General features: G+C 41.6%; 1 protein-coding gene across 1 annotated transcript in view; it reads left to right on the top strand.

Moving 5' to 3' along the window:
- Window positions 1-9,393: 9,393 nt before the first annotated feature.
- Window positions 9,394-23,421, top strand: part of LOC116273202 (macrophage receptor MARCO-like) — a 37,247-nt gene continuing 23,219 nt past the window's right edge. Inside the window, exon 1 of the mRNA XM_031662181.1 lies at window positions 9,394-9,620. Coding sequence (XP_031518041.1) covers window positions 9,524-9,620 — 97 coding nt within the window. The 5' untranslated portion in view covers window positions 9,394-9,523. The remainder of the gene's footprint in view (window positions 9,621-23,421) is intronic.

The following is a 23,421-nucleotide window of genomic DNA, read 5'->3' as shown; positions in this document are numbered from 1 at the left end:
AGTCTATATTTTTCTAATATTAGTATGGCCACATCACTTCTCTTTTTGGTTACTATTTACATGGAATAATTTTTTCCATCCTTTCACTTTCAACCTACTTGTATCTGAATCTAAAGTGAGTCTCATAGTTGGATCATGTAGGTTTTTTAAAAATCCATTTTTCTTTCTTTTGATTGGAAGATTTAATTCATTTATATTTAAGGTAATTACTGATAAGAAGGGACTTACTTCTGCCATTTTGCTATTTGTTTTCCATATGCCCTGTAGTATTACTTTCCTCATTTCCTCCATTACCACCTTTGTGTTTAGTTGCTTTTTTTGTAGTGAAACTTTTTGATTCCTGTGATGATTAGTTTTGAATGTGGACTTGACTGAATTAAGGAATACCTAGAGAACTGATAAGGTATACTTTTTGATGTGTCTATAAAGCCATTTCCAGAGGATATTTGTGTGCAAGTTGGTGGAATGAGTGAAAAAGATCCTCCCCAATGTGGGCAGGCACCATTCAAATGGCTCGGGGCCCAGATGAAACAAAAACGCAGAAGAAGGGAGCATTCTAGCTCTCTGTCTTCTGGCTATAATGCTCCTCTTTTCCTGCCTCTGGACATCAGAACTCCAGGCTTTCTTGCCTTAGGACGCCAGGACTTACACCAGCAGCCCTTTGAGTTCTCAGGGCTTTGCCCTAAGACCGAGAGTTATATCATCAGCTTTCCTGATTCTGAAACTTTCAGGCTTGGACTGGGCCACTCTCTGGAATATCAAGGGAGCGTATGGGACTTCCTCAGCCTCCATAATTGTATGAGCCAATTCCCCTAAAAATCTTCTCTCATATATATCTCCTGTTGGTTATGCCTCTCTGGAGAACCCTAATGAATATGATTCCCTTGTCATTTTCTTTGGAAGGGACACATTCAAACCATAGCAGTCTGTAAATCTGTATAATTGTTATATCTTCTTGCTGTATTGAACCTCTTATTAATATACAATGCTGTCTGCCCCTTATAACCCTTTTGGGTTAAAAGTCTATTTTTACTTTAAAATACATTTTCTTTTTAATGAATTTAACTGATATTTTCTATTGTGTTAATTCAATAGATATTTTCTTTGTTCTCACTTCAGGGATTACATTGAATACACGAAAGCTGTAACAGTCTAATTTGAATTTTTACCAATTTAAGTTCAGTAACATAAAAACTTTGCTTTCATAGTGCCCAGTCTTCTCTTTCTGTTATTAGTGTCACAGATTAAGTCTTTACAAATTGTGTCCCCAATAATGTATATTAATAATTCATTTTTACACATTCGTCTTTGAATCACAGAGAAAATTAAAAATGTAGTTATGAACCAAAATTACAATAATACTAACTTTTATAATAGCCTCTGTATTTACCATTACTGGAGATCCTTATTTCTTCATGTGGCTTCCAGTTACTGTCTAATTTTCTTTCATTTCACCCTGAAGGGACTCCCTTAAGGATTACTTGTAGGGAAGGTCTAGTGGTAATAAACTCAGCTTTTGTTTATCTGAGAATATTGTAATTTCACTCTTATTTTTAAGAATAGTTTTGCTGAATATTGAATTCTCAGTTGATAGGTTTTTTTTTTTCTTTAAGTACTTTGAATATATCAAACCACTGACTTCTGGCCTTCTAGATTTCTGATGAGAAATCAGCTGAAATTTTTTTTTTAGAGATGGGTTTTGTTATGTTGCCTAGGTTGTACTTGAACCCCCTGGGCTCAAGCCGTTTTTCTGCTTCAGCTTCCTGAATAGCTGGGACTATAGGTGCACACCACCATGCCTGGCTTGCTGAAATCTCATTGAGAGCCCTTCTATGTAATTAGTCACTTCTCTCTTGCTGCTTTTAAGATTCTCTCTTTGTCTTCTGATTATAATGTGCATCACTGTGGGTCTCTTTGAGTCTACCCCACTTCTTTGTTTATCAAGCTTCTTGAATTTGTAAATTCATGTCTTTCATCAAATTTGGAGACTTACCAGGCAATAATTCTTCAAATATTATTTCTGCCCTTTCCTCTCTTTTCTCCTTCTGAGATTACCAGAAGTAGAAATTTGAAAATCATGGAATTTAAAACCATGAGACTAGGTAACATCACCAAGAAAGTATGTAAGAATGGAAAAGATGACAAAGGCTAGAACCCTGGGGCACTGCAACATTAAGAGGTGAGGAAAAGAGAAGGGATGAGCAGAGTGAACTAAGAGTAACCAGTAAGATAGGAAGACTATCAAGAAACTGTTAAGTCTTTTTTTTTTTTTTTGAGACGGAGTTTTGCTCTTGTTGCCCCGGCTGCAATGCAATGGCATGATCTTGGCTCACTGCAACCTCTGCCTCTGTGGGTCAAGTGAGTCTCCTGACTCAGCCTCCTGAGTAGCTGGGATTACAGGCATGCATCACCACATCCGGCTAATTTTGTATTTTTAGTGGAGACAGGGTTTCTCCATGTTGGTCCGGCTGGTCTCGAACTCCCAACTTCAGGTGATCCGCCTGCCTTGGCCTCCCAAAGTGCTGGCATTATAGGCCTGAGACATCATGCCCAGCCAAGAAACTTTTATGTCTTAAAGGAAAATGTAGAGATTATTTCATGGAGGAGAGAGTGAGCAACCCTAAGAAATGCTTCTGACAAATAAAATGAAAACTTGAATTTGACCATAGGATGTCACCATGCAGAGTTCACTGGTGATATTAACATGAGTGGTTTGGTTGAGTGATGGAAATGAAAACTCCACTGGAGTTGCTCTAAAAGAGCATGGGAGGAGAGAAATTGAAGATAGTGGGTATAGACAATTCTTTTGAGAAAATTTACTTGAATAGAGAGCAAGAAATTAGGTAGTAAGTTGTAGGACAGCGTGTCAAGAGTAGGTGTTTTAGAATATGAGAAATGGTATGTGTGTTCAGCAGTTGGAAATAACTTCAGTAGAGACTGTAGAATCAATGTTGTAGAGGAGATTGAAGGAAGAATTGCTACTGAGAAAATGCCCATGAGTAGGTGAGAGGGGATGGAATTAGTGCACAGGTTGAAGTACTGGCTCTTGATAGAAACTTTAAAAGTTCATCTGCATCAAAGAGAGGCAGGCAGAAGCCTTAGCATAGATACTGGTGATGGTGGAGGTGCAGAGAATGTTCTTTCTGGTTGTTCGGATTTCCTCAGTGAAAGTAAGGTAAGAGCGAAGACAAGATTAAAGAGAAGACAGGTATGAAAGATTTATTTGGGAGAGTGAGTTGAATAAAGACTATTATACTATTCCCAGATAGGATTAAGGTTTATTTGCAGTTCACGTCACAAAATTAAAGTAAGATCATCAACAGGGCCACATCGTTCTCTCCAGTTACATTCAGCTGCACTGAGAGTTGGATCTAACCAGGGTTGTGGGCTTAGTCAAGTGAGGACAATGAAGCAAAAAAGGGATAAAGGAGTTAAGGATGTGTGCAAGGGGGTGAGTAACCATAAATTTAAGCTGATTACGTAGGGAAGAGAGGACATAAAGTAGATGATGGGCAGTGGCAGAGTAGCAGAATAATAGATAAGAGGTCCTAGAGTCAAAAGATTGTTGGAGTTAGCGCTAAAGAAATGAGCTGGAAAGATAGGAGGCATGGCCAGAAAGAGGAATAAATGAACAATTAGGAAGGAGTTACAGTTGCTAAAAATGACAAGATAGGGCACAACCCCATGAGTACATGACTAAGGGAGGGTGAATAGCAAGCTCTTTGGAAAGGGTAAGGTTCTGTTTTCTTTTCCTACTAGCACAGAGCTTGGAACGTAGTAGGCACTCATTATAAATCTGTTGAATGAATGAATGAGTGAGGAATGACTACCACCTCCCCAGCAGCTCTAATTGAATTCCTGGCTTCTCTATTCCATCCATATGATCTCAATCCAGGATTGGTCAGGCAAAATGGTTTCAGGTCAATGCAAATTAGCACAGGTGACCCTTGGTAGAACTGTGAAACCCGTAAAGTTTTTATTCGTGGCTCTTGCTTTTCTTTCCATGCATTTATAGCACTCTCTTGTGCAGAGCTTCTAGGGCCTGGGTGCTCCCACTCTCTCTTGTGCTCCCATCTCCTTCAATCCTCCAAACCTGCTCTGAAAAAGAATAATATTGCTCATTTACACTTCGGTGTATGTCTCTGTTTCCTCTCCTAGAGGGGATGTATGTTTACATCTCATTTCTAATTGAGGGAATATAAGGTTTGGTCCCCTATGAAAACATTGCAGGTGTCAGGAAGGCAGGGCATGGTGTCTGGGGTCAGGAGAACTTGTGTTCCTGAAATCAGACCAGGAAGGCTGCAGATTTCCCAGCCTCTGCCCTTTATGGTCCCAGAATTGGGAGTGCTGAGTCAGTGGAAGAGTCTCATAAGAGACCAGTTTGCTTCTCTTTTCTTTCCTATGTTCTCACAGCAGAGTCTGCAGTCCGAATTCTGCAATCCCAGTGTTCCCGGAACCAAGCCGGGTCTGGCTGCATTTTCTCAAGGCCCAATAATGAGAAGCAAACAAACTAGGAAAGAAGGGAATTTATTGCTGTAGCTGGTTACAGGGAGATGGACAGAGATAATTCCATCGTACCAACCCAAAGTATTGCCATTTTTTTAGTGCTTATATAGGTTGGGGTTATGTGCCTACATGCAGTATAGCGTTCACTTAAGTCTATTGGTAACTAATTTTGTTTCAGCTAGAAGGTCAGAGGCAAAAAATGCTTGCTAAGTCCAATGAAAAGGTCCCTATTGCTTTCAAGCCCTGTCTACTATGGTACCCGAGTGATTATTTCTATGTTATCTCCTTTACCGCTTGGTCCAGAGAGCTGCCTTAGGCTCTCCAATGAATCTATTCAAACAGCTGCCTCGGTTACCTTGAGTGGTCTCAAATTTCATCGACCCGAGACGGGTGCTGGCACTAGGAATGTAAGACTGTCTCTATTATTTTGGCTTGCTTTAGGTTAGGAAGAAGCCCATGCAATGCTCCTACTGACCATGTTTCAATTTTAGCTTTGATGTCTGGGCACTGATTTCCCTAGGTTTAACTATTTGTTCAATGTTAAGGCAGCTCTGTGGAAATTTGTCTGTGTAACTGGGGTGCTGTGCAGGCCTGTCTGTGTGACTGTCATGCCTGCCTGTCTGTGTGATTGTCAGGGAGAACTGACCTACCACACCAGCGAGTGTAAGGATCCTCGTCAGGCAAGAGAGGGTGTGGGTGGCCAGTGCACACCTGTCACTGGGAGGCTGGCACTGTCACCCTCTCATTCCAATGGCTCTCAAAAGACAAACCTCTGTGAGTTGGGCCAAGGTCCAATAACAATGATTCTTTTTTGTCCTTTAACTTCTGTTTTAATTAACTTTATTGAGGCATGATTTACATACCATAAAATGCACATACTTCAAGTATAAAGTTTACTGACTTTTGTAACTAACACCCCAAACAAGATACAGAACACTTTCCTCTCCCTAGAAGTTTCCTTTGTGCTCCACTGTGGTAGAGTCCCCCTTACTCCCACCCCAGGACCCAATGGTTCCATTTGCTGACACTTTGAATGAGTTTTGCTTGTTCTAGAAGCCTGTATAAATGAGATCATACCGTATGTCCTGTTTGAAGTCTAGCTTCTTTTGCTCAGCATAATGGGTTCTGAGACTCATTCACATGGCGTATTTCATTTTACTGCAGACTAGTATTCCTTTGCATAGATAGGACACAATTCATTTGCCTGTTGATGGTCATTTGTGTTGTTGATTTTCTCTAATTTTTAAATGATTAACACTTCTTGAGCTTCATTAAGTACCAGGAGCTTAGGTAAGCCTGGGCACTCACAACCGGCAGGAAAAATGAAGTCAATAGATAAAACTTTTAAAAATGTTTCTCTCTTATACATTCCCTTCAGTCCAGGCTCTCCATCCCTTCTGCTGGTGGACATAGGCAGATGACTGAGCAGATGCGTGGAAGGGACTCCAGAGTGGTACCCAAGGCTCGGTTCGCCTGTCTGCTGTGAATTGGTTGGTTCGTTTCGGATACATGGGTTTGCACCGGTAATTTTTATATCATGCGTTAACTTGGTTGCCCCAGTTTTAAGCTGGAATTGGATTGCTCAAGGATTCTTCTTGATGATCTGCCAGGCAGCTCACTGACTGAACTAATTTGGAACCCACTAGCTGATAGGAAATCAGGCTCCATGGAGACCATCAAGAGTGGCCACACTTGCCTGGGACTGCAGCCCCACCACTCCTGTGTGATTAAGCATTGGGAGCCACTTGACCATCACTTCAGAGAATATCAGAACTTGATGTAACTACACTGGGCATTGAGCCCTCTCCAAACGCACATTTAAATACTCCAGTGCAATTATATGCATGCCGTTAGACAAATAAAACTAGACCCTGCATTTATTGGACAACTTGGTCTCCAAATGCCACTTCACCTGGGAAGAAACAGCTGGATCTGTGTTTCTGGAGATAAAAGTGTCTGAGTAAGACTTCAGAAGAGACTGTACCATATTTCCTAAATTGTGTGTTTTCTATTTATAGAAGATTTAAAGGATTTGTTAGGGATTCATTGACAATGCAGTTTTGTATGACATGCTCTCTTGATATAAAATGCTATTCTATATATAGCCCTTTTGTTTACATGTACTTGCTCATTTATTATTTTATTTGATCCACACATCCACTCCATGGGCAAACAGGGCAACTCTGGGTATCCCATTTTGTAATGGGGATGCTGAAACACAGAGCTAATGAGAGGGCTAGGACTACGGTAAGCAAATGAGGAGAGTCATTGTACGTGCAAAGTGGGATTCTGTCTTTCTTTAAGATGTTGATATTTTGTTCATCACAGAATTTTTGCATTACCTTTGATTTTTTAAATATATTGCACTAAAATATTATTTATATTGATTATTGAATCTTTTGTACTCAAGGATAGTGAATTACTTGCTTCGTCCTAATCCCTGAGTCTCAGGCCCTGCAAGGTGAATGGATTAGCTTGAATCATATAACGTATCCATTTATTACATATGAAAAATGGATGATATCAGTCATTTCATATCATTCAAGCTAATGGATCCTCCTAGGATGGAGTCAGGAGGCCACACTGCACGTGAGTGCCTCAATTATACTGCTCAATGGTCCTAAGCCTGGTGCACATTAGAGCTCCTTCTGAAATTTTTATTAAAACCAGAGCCTCAGGCTTGCGATGGGGAACTGGCATGTGTGTTATCAAAAAGCTCCTCTGCTGCAAACCTCTGGATTGGAGCCCCTGGATTAAACCAGAATTAAATCTGTCTATAGTCTGAGGCAGAGAGTCTGGATTCAAATTCTGGTGTAGCTCTTTATAACCACACAATTTGAGGCAAGTTGCAAGTTATGAGTGTTGAGCAATGTATGTAAATTAGTCTAGCACAGTGTCTGGCATAACAGTAAATCCCGGATAAGAATTAATGCTTGTACAAGCCATTACTCTGTGTGGAAGTTCAGAGAAGTAAGTCATTGAAGGTCACACAGCAAGTCAATGAAAGAGTTGAGTTTGGGACCCAAGTCTCTCTGGCCCCATAGCCAGAGGTGAAGTGACTACACTTGACATCCACTAAGTGCTTCCTCTAAGAACAGGGATCCTCAATAATTAGCCCATGACATTTTCTAATAAGTCCCCTCCCCACACTCACGAGAATCAAAGCTAAGCTGACTAGGCAGAGGCAGAGGCAGAGCAGGGAGCTCTGCCAGGCTAAGTGAGCAGGTTCCTTTGCCTGGGGGATTGCCCTCCAATGAGCAAATCCCCTGTTATCTGGTCCTATCTACCCCTCAGACTCTGGCTGGAGCCATCACTTCCTCATTTCCAATTCTCCTCTTTAAATTTTTCTGTCCTGGCTTCTGCTGCTTGTCCTCTGGCGGAACCAGTGACTTCCTGAATGTTGAAATTGTGGGCACCACGGGGGACCTCTGCTTTTCAGGGCACTGCTAGGAACTCACTTTCCTGAGTTTCATCCCTTTTCACTTTCTGACATACCACAGGCCAAAGAAAGTGACTTAGCCTGGCTCAGCTTCACCTCCTGCCACCCGTCTTCCTCACCTCTTACATTTCAAATAGGCCAAAAGTCTATGGCTCCCCTGTTCCGGGCCGTCCCACCTCTGAGAGGCTGTGCCTTCCCTCCTTCCTCCCTGGAGGGCATTTTCCTCATCTTGATCTGGATCAATCCCCCATTATCCCTTTAAGCCCAGCTCTGGCATCCCTTGATTCAGATGATAAAGCTTTTTGTCATATTTCTGCCCTGTCTCCCCTGCCTCCAGGCACTTCTGTCTTCTCAGGGACATCAACCTTTGCCGCACTTCTCAGCAGCTTTCTGGAATCTGGTTGTAGCCGCATCCATCTTGCATGCTAGACTGTGAATATCTTTAATGAAAAAAAGGCCATTTCTTCATCTCCTGGGCACCCAGCAGGCTCACAATGTCTCCAGTGATAATAATAACAACATAATCATAGTGTTTATTACCTAATACTTCCATCCTAGCCACCTTACCTGATTTAATTCATTTAAGGCTCACAAAATTCATGTCTTCCTTACTTTCACAAACAGAATAGTGAGATGCTCAAAGCTCAAGTGACTTGCCCACTGCCAGACAGCTCCTATGTGGAAGAGGTGGAATTTGAAGCCAGGCTTTCTAGCTCATAGTGTCTGTGTCTTAACCACCATGCTATACGGCATCCCTGGTAGCGATGCCTGCCAGGAGGGAGAGAGGGAAGAGGTTACTTTCCTTAAGGAGCCCAGATCTCACTAGGGCCTGGAAAAGGACACCTGTAATACATGTATACATGTGCACACATGTGTACACACACACACAGAGAACATGGGAAAACTCCAAGAAGAAATACTAAGTGCTAAAATATGTGGTTCAGAGCAGTGCTTCTCAAACGGTAATGTGTATATAAATCACCTGGGGATCTAGTTAAACTGTAGGTTTGGATTTGATCTGATGGGGTGGGACCAGAGACTCATTGTTAGAACAAGCGAACTTGCATTTCTAACAAGTTCTCAGGTGATCCTGATACTGCTGGTCCATGGACCACACTTTGAGCAGCAAGGATGAACTCTAAAGGTTGAGGCAGGTCAGAGAAGGGAGATTTCACTGTGGGCTGGAGAGGTCCTGGGACGGTGAGCTGAGTCTGGGCCCATGGCAGGGCTTGGTTGGCTCTCTCTGGGGCCATGCAGCTTTTGGGTCTCAGGGACCTGGGAGCGAGGGAGTGCTTTCAGAGGCCCGTAACTTGTGCCCCAAAGCCTCCTCCATCCCCCTTAACAAGCAGCAGCACTGTGTAGGAGATCCACATGTGAATACCCCGTGTTTGAGAAATGTCCAATCCTGATCATGTCAGGAAACATTCTGCAAATTCCGAAATCAGAGCCAAAGGGAAGTGCTGCGAGGTTTACAACCAGCTGTAGTGGTTCGATGGGAAGGATCTTTCTCCGAGTGGTTCCTCTTGAGGGGAGCATTTCTGCTGGCTCCAGGACTTTGGCCATCTATAAAGCTTGGCAATGAGAAATAAGAAAATTCTCAAGGAGGACGAGCTCTTGAGTGAGACCCAACAAGCAGTTTTTCACCAAATTGCAATGGAGCCTTTCGAAATCAGTGGTAAAGTACTATTCCTCCATAATGGAATTGATCAGAAATGTAGTCTTTCTGCTAGTGAGATACGAAAATAGACAAGTCAATAGAAAGTCTGGGTTTGGCCTATTGCTGCATTTTGCACGTAACCATCACTAATATGTGTCGGGAGTGCTTCAATTTGGAATTTCTGGAATGCTAATAATAGATGCTGTATCTTTAGTATATAGTCAGGTTTTTCTTAGCTTCACTATTGTTTTAATCATATTTAAATATTTTCCCTTGAAAAAATGCCAATGCTTATTAAATGTTCCCTTTTTTTATGAGTGTCTTATTCTGACACACAGGTTGGGTAATAAAAATGAAAACGCAAAACAGGGGCACTGAAAGGGGACCACAAAACTGAAGTCAAGCATGACAGTTTTCAAAACACAGCTTCTTTAAAATTGTTTAAGGGGATTTCTGTTATAACTGATATGCTGGTCAGGAAACATTTGGTATTTCATGTTGACTGAAATATGTTCATAGTTTCATAATTAGTTTGTCTTAGGTTAAACTCAGATCTGTAATATTCAGTCAACTCTGTCGTGTTTATTTTCTCACTCAGTGCTCAACAGGTGATGCATTTTTAAAATCTTCTAGAATTTGTAGCATTCGAAGTCATGGGTGGGCTTGCATTCCACACATGATCTCTGATTTCCTAGTTCTAGAACATTCTCTTGGGATCATCTTCCAAGTGGATCAGTCATTTCCACTCCCAGGCTTTGCTGGAAGATGTCTATGCAGGAAAATTGGTGGCTCTGTCTCCTGGCCAAAGTGTCCTTCTCATCCCACACCTGTCTGTCCAGGTTCACGCCTGGAATTTTTTTTTTTTTTTTTTTTTTGAGACAGAGTCTCGCTCTGTCGCCCAGGCTGGAGTGCAGTGGCCAGATCTCAGCTCACTGCAAGCTCCGCCTCCCGGGTTTATGCCATTCTCCTGCCTCAGCCTCCCGAGTAGCTGGGACTACAGGCGTCCGCTACCTCGCCCGGCTAGTTTTTTTTTTTTTGTATTTTTTAGTAGAGACGGGGTTTCACCATGTTAGCCAGGATGGTCTCGATCTCCTGACCTCGTGATCCACCCGTCTCGGCCTCCTGAAGTGCTGGGATTACAGGCTTGAGCCACCGTGCCGGCCCCCTGCCTGGAATTTTTATGGGTACGAAGATGAAGCGTCTGGGGCTCTGCCTCTAGGAATTTACAGTGTAATAACAGAGAAAGGCATGAGTGCTGATGACTATAATAATCATTGGCTATTTAGAACTTCTCAGAATGTAACATTCTGGATACACGACTGTTGAAGAGACTGAAGATGTTCAAGCATACTCAGCACCTATTTCCAGCAAGGCACTGCGCTCAGTGCCAAGGAAACAGGCTTGAATAAACATAGCCTCTGGCCTCTGGCTTCTGGCAGGTGGGGACAGGGGACAGGGTGAGCTGCCCCTGAACTGACAATTTCCATGTTGTGACTGAGACTTCCACAGGACATGATAGATGGATCTAACCGAGTGTAGGGCCCTGGAGGGCAGAGCTGACACCTCTTCCAAAGTTTAAAGGATAAAGGGGGTCCGTTAGAGAAAGAAGTGAGTGCCTGGGGCAGGGGTGGGCGCCACATGTTTGTATTGTATTCACAAGAAATATTTGGAGAAATATAAATAATTCCATACTGTTTGGCCATAATTGGGAGGGAAAGACCAGTGGGGACTGAGGCCAGAACCAAAAACATTGACTTCATCTTGAAGTCAGTGGGGAAGCGGGAAGGGGGCGATGTGGGGCTGAAAGGCACTAATGTGTATGTGAGGTTGCTCTTAGTCCTACATGGGAATGACTGGAGAGAAGCTGAGGACAGAGAGGAACTTGGCAGCAAGAGGTGATGAGGGGCAGTGGATGGAAGGCAGGAAAAGAGAGGAATGCTCTGGAGAAACCCTGGAAATCAGATCAATTGGACTACAACGGCAGGACAGGGCTGGGGAGGAAGACACAAGAGTTAAGGGTGAACCCCAGATTTCTGACCCGGGTTGTGTGTGTCAACAACTAAAAATGTAACCAAACCAGTGCAGGAGGATTCCTTGAGCCCAGAAATTTCAGACCAGCCTGGGCAACATAGCGAGACCCTATCTCCACCAATAAATAAATAAATAATTTAAAAGTGTCTTACCAAAACACTAAAACTACTCCAATTTGGATGAAACATTTTCTTAAATGCATTCACAACATCCTGCCTTCTAATACAAAGACTGTGGAACATGTGAAACTTCCTAGAAGAGTGCTATTATGCAGGTAATCACTGTGAGGCTCTGTAACACAGTGACCCCTCAGGGCCTGCTCTACGCACCCTATTTATTTTTTGTTTGCTGAAGATTTATTTATTTAGGCCATATATAGTTTTATTTTCTTTTGAAAATGCACTGTCTTAAACTTTCCTCATATGGTTCATGAAAAACAGCTGAAAAACATTTCTAATGTCCTTTTCCCCATTTATTTTTCTCTATTGTTTGTATTGAAATACAAAATGCTGCTTTTCCCTGATGACAAAATATTAAACTCGTTTTTTATTATTATCCAAGGATACCGGACTAGGAAAGTTTTAACCACATGCTGAAGAAAATTTTAGAAGTGAGTTTGGGAAACTTCTGGAATATAACTTTCATTTTTTCTAAAATTAATCTAAAAAAATGATGATGAGTGTAAATTTCACAGTATACCCTCTAGAAGCACAGTGCACCTTACCTCCCTCTTTCCTGACATCATCTCCAGCCTCCCTCATTAGAACAAGCTTCCTTCATTCCACTATCTGCACTAGAATTAAGGTACTCTTTCTTTTCTTTCTTTTTCATTCTAGCTTTTTAGAATTGTGATTAACAATACAAACTGTATATATATATGATGTACACATGATGATTTGATATATGTATCCACTGACAAATGACCACCACAAAGACTACTTTAGTTTCCTGAAGGGACTTGACATAGGGAGGGCTTCTGTGGCCCTCAGGGTCCCACACAATCCCAGGTCTCTCCTCAGAGCCATAGAAACTGCTCTTTAGCCCCATCATCCACCTCAACAATGGAACATTTGGGCTTGAATGAGAGGATTTACCTATTGACAATATCTTTCTGGGATGTGTCTCTTTCTACCTTTTTGAAAATTAGCAACCTGTGTCTCGCTTTAGGCTTCCTGTCACACTTCTGGTACATCTGGTTTCTCAAGGAAGACTACTGTTACCACACCAACAAGCACTGGTTAGGCTGTGCAATGTGATCTGTCGAGACCTCTTTTTTTTTTTTTTTTTTTCTTTTTCTTCTTTTTTGAGATGGAGTCTCTTCTGTCACCCAGGCTGGAGTGCAGTGGAGCAATCTCGGCTCACTGCAATCTCCATCTCCGGGGTTCAAGTGATTCTCATGCCTCAGTCTCCCTAGCAGCTGGGATTACAGGTGCCCGCCACCATGCCCGGCTACCTTTTATATTTTTAGTAGAGATGGGGTTTCACCATGTTGGCCAAGCTGCTGTCCAACTCCTGACCTCAAGTGATCTGCCCCCCTCGGCCTCCCAAAGTGCTGGAATTACAGGCATGAGCCACACACCTGGCCCTGTCGGGACCTCTTACCTCAGCTTCTCAACTACTTCAGGCTTCCCACCAACTTCAGTCTGAAGAACATTCTTCCTGAGAGAGAAGATTGAAACAAAATACAAGAAGAAAAGTTAAGGTTTTTATTGTTGTTTTAATTAACACTAACCATTGTGTCTCAGTAGTGAGCCTAACCATCCTTTCTTCCCACCCTTAAGATACTCTAGAGCGACCTTTAACAAACCCAAACCCTCAAGTCCATTCAGGCTCAGTCTTGCTGACACGACTGCTATTATTTCAGGTCGTTGTTCTGACTTTGCTCTTTATCATACCAATATTTCTCAACATCTTTTAAAATCTGGCTTTAATGTAGAGTTCTGTCTTCACTTTCTATTGTGAAATAGGTATAGATTCAGGGAAAGTTGCAAAAAAATGTACAGAGAAGAAGCTTTTCTGACACTTGACTCATTCTGCCCCAGTGGTAACATCTTACATTGCATTAATACAAAATTACAACCAGGAAATTGATATTGGTGCAATCCATAGAGCTTATTCATTAATTTTACATGCACTCATCCGTGGGTATGTATATAGTTCTACCAATTCTATGCTAAATAACCCCACATACCCCTCACTCCCCCACCAGCAATCATCAACCCCTGGCAACCACTAATCAGCTTCCCATCTCTATAATTTTGCCATTTTGGGAATGTTACATAAAGAAGTTACACAGTATGTGACTTTCTTTAAGATTGATTTTTTTTCATATAGTGAAACCCATCCAAGTTGTACCCATCCGTAGTTGGCTCTTCTTATTGAATAGCATTCCTTGATATGAATGTATCAGAGACTGTTTAACATTCACCCACTGAAGGACATTTGGGTTGTTTTCAGTTTGGGGGCTATTACAAATAAAGTTGCAATGATCATTTCTGTAAATGCTTTCGTGTGACTTTAAGTTCTCATTTCTCCAAGGTAAGTGTTCAAAAGTGTAATTGCAGGATTCTAAGTGTATGTTCGGTTTTACAAGAAGCAGTCAATATATTTTCCAAAGTGACTATACCATTTTACATTCCAGCAGCATTGTACAACTGATCCTGTTTTCTGCAACCTTGCCGACCTTTGACATTATCACTATTTTTAAATGTAACCATTCTCATAGGTGTATAGTGATATTTCATTGTAGACTTAATTTACATTTTCCTAATGGCTAGTAATGTTGATTATCTTCTCATGTGTTTAATTACCATATGTATAACCTCTTCAGTGAAATGTCTCTTTGTGTCTTTTGCCCATGTTTTAATTGGATCTTTTGTTTTTTACTGTTTGGTTTTAAGAATTCTTTATATATTCTGTATAGAAGTCCTTTGCTAGATATGCAGTTTGCAAATATTTTCTCCCAGTCTGTAACTTGTATTGCTATGTTCATATCAGCATCTTTCACAGAGCAAAAGTTTTTAATTTTGATAAGGTCCAACCTAACAATTTTTCTATCTATGTGTTGTGCTTTCAGTGTCAAGTCTAAGAGCTCTTCAGCCTTTGTTGCTGAAGATTTTCTTCTCTATCTTATCCTAAAATTCTTGTAGTTTTATGTTTTACAGTTAAGTTCATGCTCTATTTTATTTTTATTTTTATATGTTAGAGACAGGCTCTCACTGTGTTGCCCAGGTTGGAGTGTGCAGTGGCTATTCACAGGTGTGGTCACAGTGCATTGCAGCCTCAAACTCATGAGCTCATGTGATCTTCCCACTTCAGCCTCCCAAGTAGCTGGGACTACAGGCTCATACTACTATGCCCAGATCATGCTTATCATCCATTTTGAATTGATTTTTGTATAACGTATAAGGTTTAGGCCAAGGTTTTCATTTGTTTCATTTTGTTGACCATGGATATATCATCATTCCGTGCACCATTTATTGAAAGGCTACCCTTTCCTTGTTGAATTGCTTTTATACCTTTGTCAAAAACAACTTGGGTAAATTTGTGTGCATCTCATTCTGCATTCTTTATTCTGTTCCAGTGGTCTATGTGACTGTCCCTCTGCCAATACCACAGGGCTTTGATTACTATAGTTATATTATAAGCCTTAATATCAGGCAGAGTTATTCCTCAAATTTTAGTCTTCTTTTCAAAACTGCTTTAGCTATTATAGGGTTTTTGCCTTTCCATATAAATTTAAGTGTCAGCTTGTCTACGGTTACAAAAAGATCTTGCTGAAATTTTGATAGGCATTGTGTTGCATCTATAGACAAATGTAGAGAGAACTGATATCTTTATTATATGCAGACTTCCAATCCATGTACGTCTCTCCATTTACTTAGGTCTTTGGTTCTTTTAATTAAATTAAAAAAAAATTCAGCATACAGATCCTGTACATGTTTTGTTAGATTTATATCTAAATATTTCATTTCTTAGAAATACCAAAGTTGTTGGAAATAGATGATTGGTGCCACGAAGAAAAATCAGCACAGAGACAAAAGATCTCTCTGCAAGGCCATATTTACTTTCTGCAGAAAGGGTGCACAATCACAGATGGAACAATGGTGGGAGCACGCCTGAAGAAAAGAAAAGCAGACGTATTTATCCCTTAGGCATTTGGTTCGTCCTTACTGTGTGTCCTGCATCCATTGGCTGGAGCAGAACCTCACAATCTTAAACTGATACCCGATTTGCTAATAGCCTAAAACTTTCCTAAATAGGTAAGTACAGGGAAGAACAAAGAAGTTGGTAACAAAAGGTTTAAGGAAGCAATAACATTTCCAAATAAGGAAGGGGCATAGGCTGTGAGCTGGAACGTGCCTGTGAGCATGTTCAACAGTTACAAAGGATAGGGCTTCACAAAGAGTTATTAACACAAAGCAAGGAGGCTTGAAGAAAGTTAGTCCTCAAAAGAAACCATCATTTCTAACACTCACAATTTATTCTTCAACAAGAAGGAAAACTTTGAAGAGGAAATTTTTACTTTCTATAATCCCTCCTCTTTTACTTTTTACTTTTCCTCTTCAAACTTGCTTAACATGTCTTGGCTTAATTGTTTTGATTAACTCCTGGATATATGGTACAACATAATACCTAAGAAGAAAGAGTATACTTACTATAGTTGTTAAAGAGGTAAGAATTGAAGCTACTTTGTTGTTGTTGTTGTTTTCCTTTTCTGGTCAACAAAATACCAGAGTAAAAGGGATAGGCAATTGAACTAGAGCATAAGTGTTGCTCCATTTATTTGGCAGAGTGTCCAGTGATGGTCCTCCACAATCCCACCATGCATCCACTCAGGGCAGATGTATGAATAAGGGCAGACTGATGGGGCAGCTCTTGGAAGTGCCTGACCTCATTGCACCCTGTTATGTCTCCAAGGAATGCCAGATTTTCCCCCTTGTCATTGGAGACATGAGGTAAAATTGGTTTTGGAAGTTGGTGGCTAAATGACCCTCAAGGGCTGACCCCCAGGGTGTTGAACTTCAGGAAATAGCAGAAAAAGAACTTGGCACCATTCTTTATTCCAGGAGGTGGAATCTTGAAAAAGAGCTACTCCATGTACTCCATGTCCGCTTGATTTGAGGACCATACTAGTGGAAAGGCAACAACATGGGCCTCTGGCCTACCATGCACACAAGCTAACAATCACTTTTATTTAAAGTGTGAACAGAATATTTAATCTATTTTAACCAGGCATTTACATCTTTATACCCTGTTTCAATGGCTATGGTTTGCCGTAGGTCTCCCATTTATACTACTGAGAAGTTGCTTTTGTCATTTGGCATGAGGCGAGTCATAGTTTGATTTTGTAGGTTTGGAAAAGGGGCAGCTGTAGGAAGTGCCTATAGGATCCTTTCCAGTGACCTCTGTTCCTAAACCACAGAAGCGCCCTACAGTGGGGTTAGAGTTGCTGGTGGTAGGAATAGTAATGGATATAAGCACTGGGTAAGGAAAGGAAAGGAAAAGATAGATAGACTAAGCTTTCCTTAGCTTTAATTTGGTAGGGTTTGATCCAGGAACAATGGCCTATGATTCTGAGGATAATGGCGCTTGCTTGACTCAGGTATGATGTGTCCATCCCTTTCTGCTATATGAACAGCAGTCTCGGTGGTTAGCAGCACAAGGTACGGTCCTTCCCACACTGGCCCAAGTTTCCCTTCTTTCTACCCTTTGAGGAGAATATGATCCCCAGGCTTGTGCTGGTGTACTGGAAACTCCAAGGGTGGCACCTGTGCTAAAAGACTTTTTGTTTTAAGGGAAGAGAAGGTGGAGGATAAACCAAGTATACAATTTCTAAGAAATTGATTTTTTGTTTAAAATGTGGGGATATCAACAGTGGACTTTATAGTCCTTGGTGCCTTCTTGCTGAGAAATTTTCTTTAGCACCTATTTTTATTAGTTTTTAGACCAAAGAAAGCCAAACACCATTTTATATTTGACAATGCTTCCTGTATGATTTTATATCATATAAGCTAAATTTTACCTTTATATTAGTGTGTTATTAATGTTAAATTTAATTTTAATAAAACTTTGTAGACATATTTATCTAATTTTAATGTCTGACCATAAGGTAAGATTTTTATAGACTGTTTTTAACCTTTTATAATGTTTTGTTAAAGAGCAGGTTAGTGCTTTAAGGAAAACCTGTTGTGCTTTTATTTTAATGTCCAGTTCACAGAAAAACTGGATGACACCCCTTTAACTTTAGCCAATATGTTTACACACAGAATTTCCTTTACAATTTAGGTTTCAAAACTTGCTTAAACCTTCAAAACAAAATTTTTTTAACCTTTTAATGTAGGTGAAAATCCATATTCTTATGCCTCTTTATAATCCTTTTACCAAAAGTATATTTTACTTCCCTTACATACCTTGCATATAAACTGTTTCTTCAATAGTTTCACATTCAGAAGGCCTAATCACTTTTAAATTATACAACATTTCTTGCATAAATTCCCTTTTACAACTTTTTTTTTCACGACTTTCACAGACAATTCTTCGATATACTTCAACTTTCTGAGTTGTTGCAAACATCCCTTTCTTTAAACAACCAGTTAATTTATTTTAGGACAAGAATTTACCATATAACATTCCTTTTAACATAAATTCTCCCCCCTCCCTTTTTTTTTCCTCAAAGGTGATAACCATTCTTTTCCAAAGTGAAATTACTTCATGTCTGTGGACTGGACTGTTTAAGACCACAAGATTAGAAGTTAGGATAATACGCATTACACTGTTAACATTTAGCAAACTTTACTTTTGTTGAAAACCTTGTAGGTTTTGGGTTTCAATTATCCTTTGCTATTAATAAAACCTAATTTCATCCAAATTTAACTGAGAATTGGTATAGATGACTCCTTCCTGAATCTGTAAGTATTTTAAGGCTTGGCTGAGTGCAAACAGCTCACATTTTTGAGCAGACCAATTATTAGGCAATTTTCCTAACTCTGCTTCTACAAGAGTTTCCTTATCACTTACTGAATACCCATTGTGTCTTTTTCCCTCAATCACCCGGGAGGAACCATCTATCTTCCTGTCACCCAGGAGGAACCATCAGTCATACTGTCCTGAAGGGAGTTCCTCCTAGGTCTGGTGGCACCTTTGCTTGGTAATTAAGATTTAGATCCCCTGTTAGGAAACCTACTGGGTCAAGGGAATTTTCAGTGGCTAATGTCAAATCATTTTTTCCTAACAGAATAGCCTCATACCTTAAGGTTCTTGAGTCAGTGATCTACCTTTTAGCTTTTGGGGTTTTTTTGTTTGTTTGTTTTGACCTAGGATAGTTCTGACCTGATGACGTGTGCTCACAATGAAGTTTCCTCTGAAAGTTATTTTTCTACTTTGTTCTGGTAGCAAAGCAGTTGCTGCTACAGATTGAATGCATTTGGGCCATCTGTGGGTTACTGGGTTAAGGATTTTTTATTAGAAAAGCTACGGGTTGTCAGTGGCCTCAGTGCTTTCGGGCTACGCCCTTGTTCCCACTGACAACAAGGTGATATTGGAGTGTTATAGGGTCATGGAGAAGACCTTCAATTATCAATTATAGGTTTTAAATCTACCCTGGCTTTTAAATGAATAGGGTATACTGTTTTCTCTTTACTGCTTCTATCTCTCTCTCTCTCTTTGACTCTCTCTCTTCCTCTCTTTTACTCCCTCTTTATCTCTGTCTCTTTCTCTCTTTCTCACTCTCTCTCTGATTCTCTGTCTCTCTCTTTCTCTCTCTCTCTTCGACTCCTTCTTTGTATCTCTGTCTCTCTCTCTTTCTCTCCCTTACTTCCTCTCCCAGTTTCTCTTTCCTCTCTGCTGGTCTTTCCCTGCCTCTGCCAGCCGCTTATGCTGCTGTTCTCCCTTCTCCTTCCCCTTCCCCTGGGAAGCAACCAGCAGGAGTGGAGCTTAGCCTCTTTCTTATCGCTGAGAAGAAGGGAAAGGGGAGTTCCGAATATTTTTCTTACTACCAGAAGTTTGTTTGAGGTTCAACCATCTGAAATTTGAGGAAGGTTCAACCCCTCAAACCAGGGATGTCTTGCCTTGCCTGTCCTGGAATGCTCAACCCCTCAAACCAGGGGATGTCTTGCCTTGCCTGCCTTGGGAGGTTGACCTGGTTTCTCCCTTTCCCCCCTCTGAAGGTCCCTTGCAGACTTCCCACTTGTGCTGTCCTCTCTGGCTGCTCCCCCAAGGGAGAATTAGGCGCCTCTTAGTGTTGGCATGCCAGTATAAATCCCATGGCAGGATCCGCCCTAAGCCATATGAGGTAGCGACGGAACCGCAGAGAGGACACACTCACTCCATCCAGCAGTAGGACTTGTCACCATCCACACAAACAACACCACAAGCAGGGTTGTCTGTGATCATTCACGCACATGCACATTTAGCCCTCCAGAATTTCATCACCAAGGAAGTACTTTACCGGCTCCTGTGGCTTTCCTTCCTTGGTCTGTGCACAAAGTCGTTACCGCAGTATGTGAGGATATTTTAAGCTAGGTTGCTGGCCAGTTTCTTTCTGCGTTGCTGAGAGCTCGGGTTATTCCTCGCACCAGGTAGGTCTTGGTCCCTTATGTCTGAGGCCACGGCAAGAGGTGGTGTGGTGCCTCCTCATGAAAGAGGACTAGAGACGCCCCTAGAGGAGAATGTATCCCCATACGATTGCCACAAAAATTGTTAGAAATATCAAAATTGTTAGAAATAGATAATTGGTGCCACAAAGGAAAGTCAGCACAGAGACAAAAGATGTCTCAGCAAGGCCATATTTACTTTCTGCGGAATGGGTGCTCAATTGCAAATGGAACAAGGGCGGGAGCACACCTGAACAAAGGAAAAGCAGACATATTTATCCCTTACGCATTTGGGTCGTCCTTACTGTGTGTCCTGCATCCATTGGCTGGAGCAGGACCTCACAATCTTAAACTGATACCCAATTTGCTAATAGCCTAAAACTTTCCTAAGTAGGTAAGTACAGGGAAGAACAAAGAAGTCGGTTACAAAAGGTTTAAGGAAGCAATAACATTCCCAAATAAAGAAGGGGCATAGGCTGTGAGCTGGAATGGGCCTGTGAGCACATTCAGCAGTTACATAGGCTAGGGCTTAACAAAAAGTTATTAAACACAAAGCAAGGAGGCTTGAAGAAAGTTAGTCCTCAAAAGAAACCATCATTTCTAACACTCACAATTTATTCTTCAACAAGAAGGAAAACTTTGAAGAGGAAACTTTTTACTTTCTCCATTTGGTGTGATTGTCAATTCTATTATGCTTTTAATTTGGTTTCCATTTATTGTTAGTATATAGAAATGTGGTTGATTTTTATGTGTTGATCTTGTATCTTCCAACTTTGTGAATTTATTTATTCATTCTAAAAGTTTTCTGGAGGCGGGGGGGATCACGGTGGATGAGAGGTGGGACTAGATTTCCGCTCCAGACAGAGCAGCATGCAGAGGCTTGCTTTGTGAACTTTAGCTCCATATCAACTGCAAGAACAAATCAGCAATCCTGAGAGGATCCACAGACGCTCTGAAGGAAGTGGCCTGCTCCTGGAGGACCCAGTAGACACTCCAAATACTGTGAGTGCCCCAGCCATGTAAGTGGGAAAGGGAGACCCTCGTCTCCTGAACACACATCCCCACTGGAGAAGCTGAAGATCTGTTTGCAGGAGAACTTTCCAACTTTACCTGGAACTGATCAAGTTAAAGAGCTGTGCCAAGTGAAATATAGGGGTGGGGGAAGCAGCAGAAAGGCCCTGGGAGCTTGCTGGGTCCCCAAGCAGCCCATTCCTGGCTGGCACCACAGGGATCCATCAGGAAGGTGGCCAGAGGAGCAGGGGATAAAACTCCACAGGGAGAAGGGATTCTCTAGCTGAACTTTGTAACAATTTGAACAGGGTGAGAAGCCTCCTGAACAGAACTCAGGGGAGGGCACAAATCCAGCTTGCAGACTTCACAGGCAGGGGAAGAATTAAAGTCCTTTTCTTTGGCAGCTTGGAGGCAGACAAAGCTTCGGGCAAGTTTTCAAGGTTGTCTAACCCTCCCCCTGGAAACACACTTGGGGTGGTTGCTGGGAGCACAGTGGGAGTGAGACTGGCCCTTCGATTTGTGTGGCAGCTGGGTGAGGCCTGTAACTGCCAGCTTTCCCCCACTTCCCTGACAACCTGCATGACTCAGTAGAGGCAGCCATAATCCTTCTAGGTACACAACTCCAGTGACCTGGGAATCTCACCCTTATACCCCACAGCAGGTGCAGCAAGACCTGCCGAAGGAGACTCTGAGATCATATACACCTAGCCCCACCCCTGGACCTGATGATCTTTCCCTACCTGCCCTGGAAGCAGAAGACAAAGGACATGTGATACTCGGAGTTCTAGGGCCGCACCCACCACCAGTCCCCCTCCACACTACTACAGCTGATGCTTTCTGGAAATTGCCACCTCCTGGCAGGAGGCCAACCAGCACAAAAATAGAGTATTAAACCACCAAAGCTAAGGACCTTCACAGAGTCCACTGCACCCTCTGCTGCCTCCACTGGAACAGGTGCTGGTATCCACAGCTAAGAGACTCTTGGGCAGTTCACATCAGAGGACTTTGTGAAGACACCCGCCAGTACCAGTCTGGAGTTGGGTAGAGTCACTGGGTGGCTAAACCTAGAAGAGAGACAAAAATCACCGCAGTTTGACTCACAGGAAGCCACATCCACAGGAAAATGGAGAGAGTTCTACATCAAGGGAACACCCTGTGGAACAAAAAAATCTGAACAGCAATCTTCAGACCTAGGCTTCCCTCTGACAGAACCTACCCAAATGAGAACGAACCAGAAAACCAACCCTGGTAATATGACAAAACAAGGCTCATCCAAACCCCCCAATCCACTGCCAGAAAAAAAAAAATCACACTAGTTCACCAGCAATGGATCCAAGCCAAGAAGAAATCCCTGATTTACCTGAAAAAAAAAAAAAAATTCTGGAGGTTAGTTATTGAGCTAATCAGGGAGGGACCAGAGAAAGATGAAGCCCAATGCAAGGAAATCCAAAAAATTATATGAGAAGCGAAGGGAGAAATATTCAAGAAAATAGATAGCTTAAAGAAAAAAAAACAGTTAAAAATTCAGGAAACTTTGGACACACTTTTAGAAATGTGAAATGCTCTGGAAAGTCTCAGCAATAGAATTGAACAAGTAGAAGAAAGAAATTCAGAGTTCAAAGACAAGGTCTTTGAATTAACCCAATCCAACAAAGATAAAGAAAAAAGAATAAGAAAATATGAACAAAGCCTCCAAGAAGTCCGGGATTATGGTAAACAACCAAACCTAAGAATAATCGATGTTCCTGAGGAAAAAGACAATTCTAAAAGCTTGGAAAACATACTTGGGGGAGTAATCAAGGAACACTTCCCTGGCCTTGCTAGAGACTTAGACATGGAAATACGAGAAGCACAAAGAACACCTGGGAAATTCGTTGCAAAAAGATCTTCCTCTAGACACATTGTCATCAGGTTATCTAAAGTGAAGATGAAGGAAAGAGTCTTAAGAGTTGTGAGACAGAAGCACCAGTTAACCTATAAAGGAAAACCTATCAGATTAACAGCAGATTTCTCAGCAGAAACCCCACAAGCTAGAAAGGTTTGGGGCCCTATCTTCTGCCTTCTCAAACAAAACAATTATCAGCCAAGAATTTTGTATCCAGCAAAACTAAGCATCCTGTATGAAGGAAAGACACCGTCATTTTCCAGCAAGCAAACGCCAAGACAGTTCGCCATTGCCAAGC

This window comes from Papio anubis, unplaced genomic scaffold, assembly GCF_008728515.1.
Source record: "Papio anubis isolate 15944 unplaced genomic scaffold, Panubis1.0 scaffold463, whole genome shotgun sequence".
Lineage (NCBI taxonomy): Eukaryota > Metazoa > Chordata > Mammalia > Primates > Cercopithecidae > Papio > Papio anubis.
The sequence above is the reverse complement of the archived record's forward strand: the minus strand, read 5'-3'. Positions and strand labels throughout refer to the sequence as shown.